Below are 13,025 nucleotides of genomic sequence, written 5' to 3' on the forward strand. Positions count from 1 at the left end.
CTGTGTCAGTAAACTAGGATCAAAATTTCATTCCACATCTGTCACACAGCCATTACCTTCCCTCAAGAACTTAATAAATCTAAATGTCATTTTACGATACTTGATAAAGGTACACAGATGGACTTAATCATTTTTATTGGAGCAATTTTAAATTTTAGTTCAAGACATTTTGCATTGAACACTTCTATTTACTTTTATGTCTAGCAATACATCTAATGAATTTAGTTTGCTGCTTCAACCACTCACCAAAACAGGGGAAATCAAAATCAATTCACAATTTCATGTACATGGAAGGTTCTCCAGATGGATGCGACATACCCACTCCTGCACTAGATTACTCATTTTAACAACACTACCGAAAAGTATCACAAACATATTATATGATAGGTTAAAAGACATTTCCTGATAACTGAGTCCAAATCAGCACAGGTTAAATTTCCAAATTTAAAAGTGTCCCTTATTCCCCGATTGGATTTTACCCTATTTGGCACCTTTCCATGCGACATGCGAATGAAATAATTAGAAAAGCCACCACTGAAAACTAACAGTTAAAGTGGTGAAACAGCAAACAAATTACTCAAAGTAATGAAATGAGGCAAATAAAATGTACATACCAACTAGCTGGCGAATTTGAGAGTGCTTGGCATCAAGCAATTTTCTCTTTTCTTCTGAACTCAAAAGTATGCTTTCCTCTTCATCCTCTGGGCAGTTCTGGACAGCAGATCTAATGCAAATGATTTCCCAATTATAGCAGAGTAAAAATATAAAAACCAATTGTCAGCATAATATAATTAAATAAGGTTAAACTCACATCATTGAATACACATATGACTTACTCAAAATTCATTAGCAATAACATAGTTCATAAAATTTGTTGTCCCAGGTGTAACTTTATGGAATTTGCATAACATATTGAAATGAAATAATTGACTTAGTTTTTCCACACACTTCTGTGTGGAATTGCAAAGTGGAAATTGGAAAGTGTGTGAAATTATAAAGTCAATTATTTCATTTCATTTCAACATAGTTCATACCACATCTGTCAGAGAAAAGCAAAATGGAAAACCTGTGATTATTCTGTGACAATTTTTAAGAATGGTCAGTTTTCTATGAAGTGGTTGAGTTCAACTGGGAACTATTTCAGAGCCTTTTTAATGTAATAGTTTCAAGTAATACAGCAATTTTACTGTCAACATTTCCAATTTGAATTGAATTTTGGCTTGAGGAGCAATCTTAAATTATCACTTATCTAATCCAAATAAGAAAAGGTTAATTGAAACTTCACCTTTCCAAGAACTTAATTTATACCAAGTAGGTAGCTGTTAGATGTTTTATCATTAAAGGAATTGATCAAATTTTAAAGCCATGAAAAAAGTTTTAATGGAGGTTTTCAAAACATTTTTGCAGCCTCAATCTTCAGGTGACTAGTCTTGAAGAAAGAAGCAGCTGTTCCTCCAAAATGTCATTTCAAGAATGAACCGCCGACCCCGGTGGTAGCGGGGTAATGTCCTCACCAGCCAAACCAGAGGTCGCAGGTTCGATTCCCGCCTAGGTGGTTTTTCCTCCACCTAGGGCTTGGGTGTATGTAATAGTAATATTGTTATATCATTGTTTTAAAGTCCGATGTGAAGGCCGAAGTGCTGTTTTCAAACTAATACAAAATAAATAAATAAAAATGAAGGTACAAATTCAGTGAAATATCCTGGAAAACTCAGAATATGAAGTAACAGTATTTGAACTATTTTGGATAACATGGCATGACAAGAGGTGACATGGCCCTTATTTCATCCCTCTATTGATAATCTAATAGCTTTCCCATAGATTTTATCTCAGGTTTCAAAATATTTCCCCACGTCTGCCTACAACAGCAGTTCGCAATTTTTTCACTGCATTCCTTTTTTACAATAGGTCACCCTAAGCAAATATGGTCATGGCCTTTATACCGGGTACGGCAGTATAACTTACTTTTTTCAAAAGCAAAATCCCTTTAAAAAAGGAAGTAATGTTACCACACCCAGTACAATGAAAGAGGCCAGAGTCGGACAGTCAACAGTTCTGATTTTTTCAAATTTCTGCTACCTGTATGGCCTTTCTTTAGTTTGCTAGGGGCTAGTAATCTTTCTTTTAATATGCTCTATTCTGGGTTTCAACTTTCATATTTCTTATAATTTACAGTTGTTCAAACATGGGAGTGGGAATGAAGTCTGCACCATGCCTTGCAAGTTTATATTAAATTTGCTTGGTAAAACGCACTCACATGGAAGAGTTGGATGACTTTCACATTAGGGACTCAGTTCAAAATTTCTTTAAATGAGGACTTAAAATACCCTGCAGCAATTATTTGAGAAAACAAGGAGGTCCATTTTCATGTCTATACTTTTTCTTTGTGCATTTGTTTCCCAATCAATTTTATTAAATGTTACCACTACAATCTGCATTAGAAACTGAACAGGGGAAGCTGTTCAAAATATTTCCATTTCCATTTTTTGAACTGAAAATTAATTTATTCTGATAAAATAATACTTATATTCACCTTGCCTTTCAAAATTGACAATATAGTATTGTAAACAGCCATATCACAATATCTAACAAAGTATGCCCATTGCAAAGATATCTGCTAGCATCACTTTTTACCAACAAGGATGAATGTGGAGGATATTATGTCCTGTGATTAAGTGCGAGCACACAGCCTCAATAAGTGTGACACAATGACTTCCCTCAAATGTAGACAGGGTTTCACTGTTGGTCACTGGTGCTTAGTGTAAACAGAGTTATAAGACACAATCACGGTAGGAAAAAATGCAGCAGTAATTTCTCTGCCTATCACCGCAATGGCATGTATTCTTTTCTTTGGTCTCTTTCTTCCTCTTGTGCCTTCTTATTCTATTTTCTACTTGAATTCCACTTCATGCCATTTATTTTCTTATTTTGTTCAACATGCTTTACATAATATTCCATCATCATTTACCAAATTTCCCTTTCTATGGTCATACACAGGCTTATTTGATTTACTCATCCCCACACCCACACTACCATTACTTGAAACACCTCAATTTACAACTACCATATGAGTTAACCATACTATAGATGTGAAACTCTCTCATCTCAACTCCTCCAACAGCCACTAAGAAAGGGGTCAAATGGCATACAGTAATAATGACACCAGAGAATTTCCTAGGTTTATTACAAAGTAGCAACTATTTTCAATTTTTTTGTATTCTCCCAACATATACTTCAGTGCACTGTAAAAGAATTCAAATTGGCCTGTGCAAAAAAGCTCTGCTCAGGACATATCCCATCATTTAACAATATGCATTTTCCTCAATCTCACAATTCTTCATTTTATGAGGATCTTACCAAAATAGCTTCTTTCAAATGGCAAAGGTTTATTTAATAATGTCAACTTGATTTAACTGCAAATGAAATTACAAATGATGACTCAAGTCTGATGATGCCCACCTAATAGCTTCAATCCACACTTGCTTCTCTTTTGGCTTATGAACTTTCAGCTCAAACATTTCAGGATCAGCAGGATTGGATGATATAAGATAAATTCCTCTAGATTCTTGTCCAGCCTTTTCTCTCACAAGAAGTTTTTGGAGTGATACAACCCCGGCCTATAATACAAACACATTACAATTAGAAAAATTCTCGAGTCTTCTTCACCAATAAGTTCAACACAAAACTATATCATATACTAGCTATAAGGGCAATATGAAGGGCATTATACTCATAAAAATTTCCTACTGCATGATTACATTTTTCTCACAATAAATTTACTTCATTTTGATGATGACATAAGAAGAGAGAGAAATTAATATATACTTGAAAATTAGAGATTACTTTTAAAAGAGTACAGTGGAACCTCATAATATGAGCATAGTCCGTTCTGCAATTTTTCTCGTAAAGCCAAAAACTCGTTTAGGGAAACAACTTCTAGCATATAAATTAATTTAAAATAGAATAATACATTCCATACTGAAAAAATATTATGATACTATACTATGTACAAGGTTTATTCAAAGAAAATTAAGCATATGTTGTTTAGGATCATGGATCATGTTCACCTTTTCTTCTATTGCAAAATGAAGCAACCAGAAATGCTAACTAAATTTGTAAAAGCAAAAAATAATTGAAATATATTGTTAATTATATATGATATGTAACTAATTCCTTTTTTACTAGAAAGCTGTTTAGAGGCATTTGTTTTCACTTATGCTTCAAAATTTGGTAAAGATGCGACTCAGAATGATTCATAAATTAATTAAAGGTGTACATTTGTGTCACATTGCAATTGCTTTTTATTTTTGCATATGAGAAGCAACCCTTCAACATCGTTGAGAATATGTAATAACAGTAGTAATAGTTTTCAGGGAGGCCACCGACAGCTAAGGTCATTTGCACCATTAGGGATGGATGGGAAAGGAGGTAGGGCGGAGAGTATGTTTGTATGTATGTACGTGTGTGGTTGTGACTGCGCATGTGTATGATTATGTACTTGTGTGATTGTGTATGTATGATTTTGTGTTTGAGCATGTGTGTGATTTTGTGTGAGTGTGTGCATGTGTGTGTGTGACTATGATTTTGTGTGTGTGTGTGATTCTGTATGATTTTGTGTGTGTGTGTGTGTGATTCTGTATGATTTTGTGTGTGTGTGTGTGTGATTCTGTATGATTGTGTGTGTGTGTGTGTGTGTGAGAGATTCTGTATGATTGTGTGTGTGTGTGATTCTGTATGATTTTTTGTTTGTGTGTGTGTGATTCTGTATGATTTTGTGTGTGTGTGTGATCTGTATGATTTTGTGTGTGTGCATGTGATTCTGTATGATTTTGTGTGTGTGTGCATGTGATTCTGTATGATTTTGTGTGTGTGATTCTGTATGATTTTTTGTGTGTGTGTGTGATTCTGTATGATTGTGTGTGTGTGTGTGATTCTGTATGATTTTGTGTGTGTGTGTGATTCTGTATGATTTTTTGTTTGTGTGTGTGTGATTCTGTATGATTTTGTGTGTGTGTGTGATTCTGTATGATATTGAGTGTGTGTGTGATTCTGTATGATATTGAGTGTGTGTGTGTGATTCTGTATGATTTTGTGTGTGTGTGTGTATGTGATTCTTTATGATTTTGCGTGTGTGTGTGTGTGTGTGTGTGTGTGTGCGCGCGCGTTGGATTCTGTGTGTCAGTGTGAGAATTTGTGTGTGTGTGTGCATGCAAATACAATGAAAGGAAACTCACATATGTAGTTTTGATTTTTGTTTTGATGGCATTTAAGCCTCCCTAGCTGAATCAAGCCCACTAAATCCACCCAATAGCCGGCGACAAATCCCCTCCCACCTCCTTGTCCATTTCCTATTTGTCCTCTCCTTCCCTCACTCCCCCAAACATATCATCTGTGCTCTTCCCCTGAGAACAACATTCTGATGATGACATCCATGCTGTCAAAATGTCAAAACTACATATGTGAGTGTCCTTTCTTCAGGCTTCTGTGCTTTAAAAACCTTAATCAATGTTTTTATATATTTGTGTGCTGCCACACGCACACACATACACACCATAGCTGAAAGGAAATGACCTAGAGTAAATTACTAAACACAAATCTGTCTCTACAATTATTATTCAATAATCCAAAGAAGCAAACAAATAATTTTAGTCCATACATGACTAAATTGAAAAGTAATGCTGAATTTCAAAGATAAAGGAAAATTGTTTCAAGACTATAAGAACAATAGAACATTATATATTTTATAATAAACTATTATGATATATTTTTAATTATATGCATAGATACCTTATTGTCTGGTGTAAAAAACGAATATTTATGATTATTTTCTTGAAGGAAAAATAAAACATCTGAGAGAACTATAACAAGCACTACTTGCATCTTGCTTCGACCCTGCATCAACATTGCAACACCCTCAAACCTAGAATAACATAATAAGCATGAATATTAGTTGGAAAAATATGAACATTCAGTCGCAATTAACATTGAACAAATAGAGTGGATGAAAATAAACATCAAAAAGGTTCAATGATGATAAAAAATTACCTTAGTTTTCTGTTTGCTGATAATATATCAGACTTTTTAAACTTCAGACTTCGATGAACAGTAAAAGACTTTGCATCTATTCTATTATATATTTCTATTTTCCTGTCCTCCTTCTCCTTTTCTGCAACCTGAGCATCTACTTCAACAAGAATTTCCTGAAATAGCATAATTCACGGTGATTATGAGTCAACACTGGTTTATTAAACAAACATTTTGAGCAAAAGAAAAACTTGTGATTCCTTACATATAGACTCAATAGCATTCACAGAAGTCAGTGTTTCAATGCTACATTGAATTTCATAAGAAAAAAACTAACACTTTAATTAAAATACTGGAGAAAAATATAATTTTTCTATCACACCCTTGCTTTTTCCTGACAAGAGTTCCAGTGGCCAGATAAAAGCCATTGATACTTAAATCATTAAAATATTAGTTTCACTAATTAGTGACAACTTAAGTTTTAAATGTATGATTCACATTTATAAATGTTAAGTCTCATGTCTCTTTCAATAATACCACATCCAAAAATTACAAACTGTCCTTCACCCTAGGATTTTATTGGCCAGAAAAATGATAATGATGTTGCATAATAATGCAAAAGCGAATTTAAGATCCTGAGATAATACTATTTATAGTGTAGCTCAGTGAAGAATCTAGAATTCATCTGTTTAAAAGCACCATGGAATTGGTACTTGGGAGAACAATGGCTAACAAAGATGCACATAAGAATGAAGCAAAGAATCGAAATATAGTCAACTCAGAGTTGGGAAGGAATAGGCACAATTTTCTTGGAATAATATGCCACTTGAGAAATCATTTTAAGGAAATGTAAAAATAGATATGCGAAGAGATGGATTAATCACAGAGAATGATTTGTTTGCTTTTGGCTACTCAACAGGCTATGTTCATGTTCAAAATGTGGAATTTTAATAGCTATAGTAACAACATGCTAGAGGAAGGCAAGATTATTTTGAGGTCAAATTCTTCAATAGCTTTTATTTTTCTCCAGCTACTAATAAAAATGATTTCCACGTCTTATTCCCTTATAATATCTAATTACCTTCCTCTTTCAGTTTCTGTTTTCCCTATTATGCCCTATTCTGCAACTTTATTTTGCCAGAGGGCTAATTAAGGTGAAAGAAGTGATCAGAGTGAGGCTAACAAAATATTTTAAAACATAACATTTCTTTAACAAGAGATAGACTTACATTATTTACATGAAGTTATGGCTAAAATATTAAGCCTAGTAATAGCTTAAGGATACCCAGGAAAGTTTCAAAGAGGATTTGGGAAACTAGACAGCACATGTATTGGTACTAGAAAATTCTATATCAATCATATAAGGCTAACAAGAATGTTTTGCATTCAAGAATACTAGATTAAGAGACAGAGTGATAACTAAGGGAAATAGGGGAAACAAGGCAAACGTTCATATGGCTTACATTGTAAGAGGCATTTTGTAAATGAAGGCCATTTAATTTATTTCTACTGATACCAAATGAATGAATCATTCTCAAAAGAAACTATTATTCTATACCACTTCGTCCTTTGTCTTTTGTACTCTAATCACTTTAAATAACTAAGTGCCGGAAGAAACCTCATCTCCAAGATACTATCCAATCATTAAGAACACCAACCAGCATGTCACATTAGCATTCCATAAATGCACTTTTAAAGTTATTTGTCTCAGTAGTGTCACAGATACCTTTACTCTAATTATGATAAGGAGTATCACATATAAAAGCAGTATGAGTAAATAAAGTCAGTGCACCTGGGAGGCCAGGGATAGTAGAAGCAACTAGAGTCTCTAGAGGCTAGAGGAAGCTGCCAGGATGTTGAGGTGATTGGAACATACAAAATATATGTGTAATGGAGGTGGGAAAATGAACAGACCACTACCAGGTTGTGTGATCATTAGGTCAATTTTTCATTAAAAATGGACAAGAGCAAAACTTTTTTTTTCTTTTGGTTGTACTGTGTCATTACTTCAAGTGAATGCTCAGATATTGCATGTTCCTGACTGTGAGAGTGGTGGAAGCCAGTCAAATCAAAGAGGCACCCTGGGAGAGGAGCGGAGAGAGATGCAGAGGAGGACAAGTAGGTACAACATAAGGGTCAGAGAGTACAAGCATGAACACCAATAGAATTGAAAATGGAAACTTGTCGGCATTGGCATGAGATATGGTAATCCATTATTTATGGCTGTGTGACAAAGATTCTACTTGGAAAGAAAGATAAAACAAGTTAATCAGCCAATAGATTCAAAGAAAGGAATGAAGAGAAACTAGATTAAGAATTAACATCATGGACATGTGAACAAAATGCATCACGTTAACAGGCCATGTTCATGGTAATGACTTCATGAAATAACTGATACAGAAAAATCAATATTAATTTTAGTCTTTTACAACATTTTTGCCTCAGTGAGAAACACAAGACTACCCAGTAAATATGGAAAGTTTCTTTTGTAAATTAAATATTTCGGACATCTCAGGACAAGAAGAGTTGTGGCAAGCTAAGTAGAATCTACAATGGTGGCAATTTGTGAAGACTTCCATATAAATTCTAGGTTCTACCACATTGCTTAGCAACCATAATTCACGATAATCAAACAAGCAAACTGTATACATTGCTGGAAAAAACTCCAGGCTTCATGTTCTAAACACTAGCAATTTCCAAATGGATTAAAGTCAGTATTACTATAATTTGTTAAGGTATAAAAGGAACTTGGACATTTCATTAGTGAAATTTTCACAAATCAAACTACCAGGAAGCCTAAAGGAAAAACAAAACAGGGAAGCATTAACACAATGCAATGGAAACTCATGTTAGAATAAGAATACAGCAAACTTCTGAGAGAGAGATATTTAAACATGCTGGGTCAAAATCTCCACACTGCAGTTAATATGTGACAAAATATTAACCTCTTTTGACCGCATGTAGTTATAGTATTCAGTATTTCAATTAAAATGTTACAACTAATAGAAGAATGGAAAATTAACCATAATAATATGAAAAATTAGCTGAGATGAATGCTGATCAGTAAATATAACTGGAATTTAAGATAGCAGTTCCCAATTAATCAAAATAAAACTTACTTTTAACATAATTTAAGTGAATACACAGCAACGTTCAAGTCTGATACAGTGACATTAACTATAGTCAATGCTCATTAATTCATCTTGAATATTACAAATCTAAAATTTACGCCCAAAAAAGTAGTTTTGAATCCACAAAAACATCTTTTTTTAGTGTCAAATGTTAATCAAGTAAAACCTCATCTTTGATGGCCCAAAACTGTCTCAATGAAAAATTATAAGATTATAAAAGAGTACATCATTTTTACTCTAATTCATTCTCAGAAACCATCTATATTTCAATGGAAATTGAATGCTTAATTCCATACTGAGTGACTTGGGGCAAAGAATACAGAACACTGGTAAATTTTTCAAACATCATTTTAGGACAGATGAGCAAAACCTACTTTTTTAAAATATGATTCTAAATATTAATAATGCACAATCGATACCCTTCCTTTAATATGAGTCTATTTACAACATTAACGCCAAGATATAAAAAAAGAAACATCCCAACAGTGCAAGTCATTAAAAGAACCATCGTTGATGTTAAATGCTAAATATATCCCACCTTTTCAGGCTTAACTTTGTGGAAATCTATTATCACTGAAGTAAAAAAAACAATGTATCTTTCCATTACATATAGACTCAATGCTGGCTAAAAAGATAAGGAATAAAACAGTGTAATTCCTTCACCATCCCCCTAAAGTTAAGGATGCAATGGTGCGAATTACCGTTCTACAGATATGTATCCCTTAAAATAGGAAAGGTATTTCCCAAAGACGAATTTACGGTCCCCCACTATAACAGAAACAATCTGAAATGCTTTTTTAATAGAACAAGAGCCAGGCCTGATAAATTGGAAAAAAGTGGAGTGTACACATTTAAATGTAGTGATTGTGATGCCAAAAACATGGGGCAGATTGGGAGATCCTTCCTAACAAGAGCAGAGGATCACAGGAGAAATTTCCTTCACAAGAAACCATCCAACTCTCACTTAGGGAGTCATCTGCTGGAGGAGGGACACACGAGTGACTTCACCCCTGACGTCCTACACTTTGTCGAAAAAGGAAGTAAAATGGACATATTGGAAAACCTGGAGATGAGAAGACAAGTGGAAAAAGGGCATATCCTTATTGGCATTTTTTTCAAAGATATTCCCCACTGATGACAACCTCTCTCTCATTGAAGAAAATGCCTCATGAACCTTCCTGACCTCCATTGCCCCCGGACCTTACCCTCCCCATTCACCTTCACCCCTACCTCCCTCAACAACCCCCACCAACTTCAACCAATTACAGCCACCCCCGTATCCCCTTACCCCTTTCCCCTCCATCACATATATATAACCAACCTGTATGTGTAACTGTGCACCTGAAGATGACGCCCAGTACCCAATTCCTGGGAGTAATCCTGCAGAAAAACATGTCTTGGGAGGAACATATTTTCAAGTTACGCAGCAAGTTAAGCTCCCTATGCTTCCTTATTAGAAATATTAGGTATTCTGTAAATTTAGAGGTCCTTCTATCCATTTACTATGGTGAATTTTATTCTCGTGTTACTTTCAGTATCCTCTTCTGGGCTTCCTCTCCCCATGTGGGCATAATCTTCAAAATCCAAAAGAGGATTATACGCATTATGAGCAATGCTCCTTGCAATGCACCATGTAAACCTCTCTTCAAAAGACTTGGTTTATTACCAGTACCTTGCATATATATATTTAATGTCATCTTACATGCAAAGGGTAATATTTCCCATTACAAGTCCAACCACAATTACCATAGTCACTATACAAGGACCTGCAATGACCTGCACCAACCATTTGTCAGGACACACAATACTGCCCATGGGCCCAAAGCAATGGGCTTAAGGTTATTCAATAAACTTCCCCATGAAATCAAATATGAAACAAAAGTACCTGTTTTCAAGAAAAAGCTGTTTAACCTTTTAAAAAATAATATGTTCTATTCTGTAAATGAATACCTTGAATTGTCGCAATGCGTCAATTCTGGCTTAAACAATTTATATATAATTATACTAGTGTATTGGTATATATATTGTATCTCTTCTATTGTGAAATTGTGAAAATTATATTTGACGTGCCCTATATTTGTGTATGTATGAATATGCAACAAATCTCCGGACAAATAAATGTATTATTATTATTATAATGCATTGAAACTATTTGCACCGAATAAAATTGAATTGAAAGATACATTGTTATTTTTAATTCAATTAAATGATAAAAATTACATAATCATGAAGTGCTAAATTTTAATCGTTTGTGGAGAAAATAGTTTCACCCCTGAAAACTTGCATGATGGCTACGGGAAACTTCACCTAAGATGTCTAATAACCTCCTGATTTTTATTTATTTTATACTTTTTCGAATGACTTTCAGGTCTTGTGGTTCATATATCCAATCTCTTCTGTAATTTATAATGAAACTAATCACAAAGATTTATTCTTGCTTTTCTGGAGTAAATATTTGTGAGTGATAAGGAAGTGTACACCCTGTTGTACAACATTAGCTCAAGTTCTTGCACTGTTATCTCACATATACTTCATGTGGCAGGGAATAAAATGATTCTTTAGCTTCTTCGTGTAGAACATACAAACTTCATGTCTTTCTAGACTAGAACATATGAATACTAAAGAATACATTTCATTAAAAGAAGCTAGTAATATGAAAGTTCCTAACAAAAGGTCAAGCTCAGTATGGGCCTGAATGACATCTTTTCAATATAAATATGCCCAAAAAAAATATTGATTTTTTCAGCATTATGATTTTTTTCTGTTAACTAGGCTGGCAAAAATTTTAAGAATGGCTGAAATGTTGAGTAATGTACGTTTCAATATTCTCCCTGCAATTTAAGTATCAAACCACCATGAGTGCTAATTTTTCATTCATAACTTTTGCATACCAATACAATAATAGTTTTACAAGAAAAATTCTTGCAGTTAATGATAAAAGAGGTTTTTCATTATTACTATAGAAGCATAAAAACTAAATACAACTTTAAATGACAGGGTCTAATATTCTGAATGAACATCAAGCAGTCCCAACCTTGACTAAGGCAAGAGCCCTTCCTAGCATTTCTCTCTCAGTCTTGTTATCCTTGGCTGTCTTGATTAGTGGTTCAATCAGCAGGGGATATTTAGTTAATCGCTGAGTTACAAATAGAATGCACTCAGGGATTCCTTTTTTCTTAAGCAGTGGGTTAGCTTGACAGTGCCGCACAAATTCTCCAAACCGTCGATCATGTTGAAGATAATACTTGTATATATCCACTGCATCACGATGGCGGCTGCAAAATTCACCATATGCAGACTTCAGACGACTAGCACCTTCACCAGAGAACTGCTCAAGAAGAATGTCTCCAATGGATTCTATTACAGGTCCACCAGTCCTTTGGCGCTTTCTCAACATGTCTAGGAACCCTAAATGTATTTCTGTCAGATCCAAGAGACGTGGAAACATCCGATCAACATTGGAACCCAGCTGGAAATATTTCTGCAGACCCTCAACAAAGACCTAAACAAGAAAAAGAAAAAATTTGACTAGCCCAAGGAAATACTTTCATAACAAAATCAATTCTCTATTAAAATATAATGGATTGCTTAAACAGTCATTTTTGAACAAAATTCATATGATGATGAGAGCATTTTATACTTACAAGCAACTAAATATTATGTAGTTAGTTGAAAACTTTATCCTAAGTTATAACATACCTTTTGCATGACCCTCAATGTCAGGCAATGGTGTTTTTCAGTCAATATAAACTCATATATATGCTCCTGTCGCTTAATTTCCTTCTCCTTGAGCTTTTTTGTTACCTGTATAAAAATTTTCAAAATTATATTCACATATATAGAAACTATACAAAGTATGATAAGATAAAA

At 34.1% G+C, this 13,025-nt stretch overlaps 1 protein-coding gene across 4 annotated transcripts in view; it reads right to left on the reverse strand.

Annotated features, from left to right (window-relative positions):
• Positions 1-13,025, reverse strand: part of cyst (rho guanine nucleotide exchange factor 18 cysts) — a 96,644-nt gene that overhangs the window by 23,463 nt on the left and 60,156 nt on the right. For all 4 annotated transcript variants that reach the window (XM_071588403.1, XM_071588395.1, XM_071588387.1 and 1 more), the window contains 6 exons: positions 12,855-12,959; positions 12,190-12,657; positions 6,046-6,200; positions 5,788-5,920; positions 3,460-3,617; positions 615-724 (listed from right to left, as the gene is read on the reverse strand). In XM_071588403.1, coding sequence (XP_071444504.1) covers positions 615-724; positions 3,460-3,617; positions 5,788-5,920; positions 6,046-6,200; positions 12,190-12,657; positions 12,855-12,959 — 1,129 coding nt within the window. The remainder of the gene's footprint in view (positions 1-614; positions 725-3,459; positions 3,618-5,787; positions 5,921-6,045; positions 6,201-12,189; positions 12,658-12,854; positions 12,960-13,025) is intronic.

The sequence above is a fragment of the Hetaerina americana genome, unplaced genomic scaffold (genome assembly GCF_022747635.1).
Source record: "Hetaerina americana unplaced genomic scaffold, ioHetAmer1.1.p SCAF_1, whole genome shotgun sequence".
Classification (NCBI taxonomy): Eukaryota; Metazoa; Arthropoda; class Insecta; order Odonata; family Calopterygidae; genus Hetaerina; species Hetaerina americana.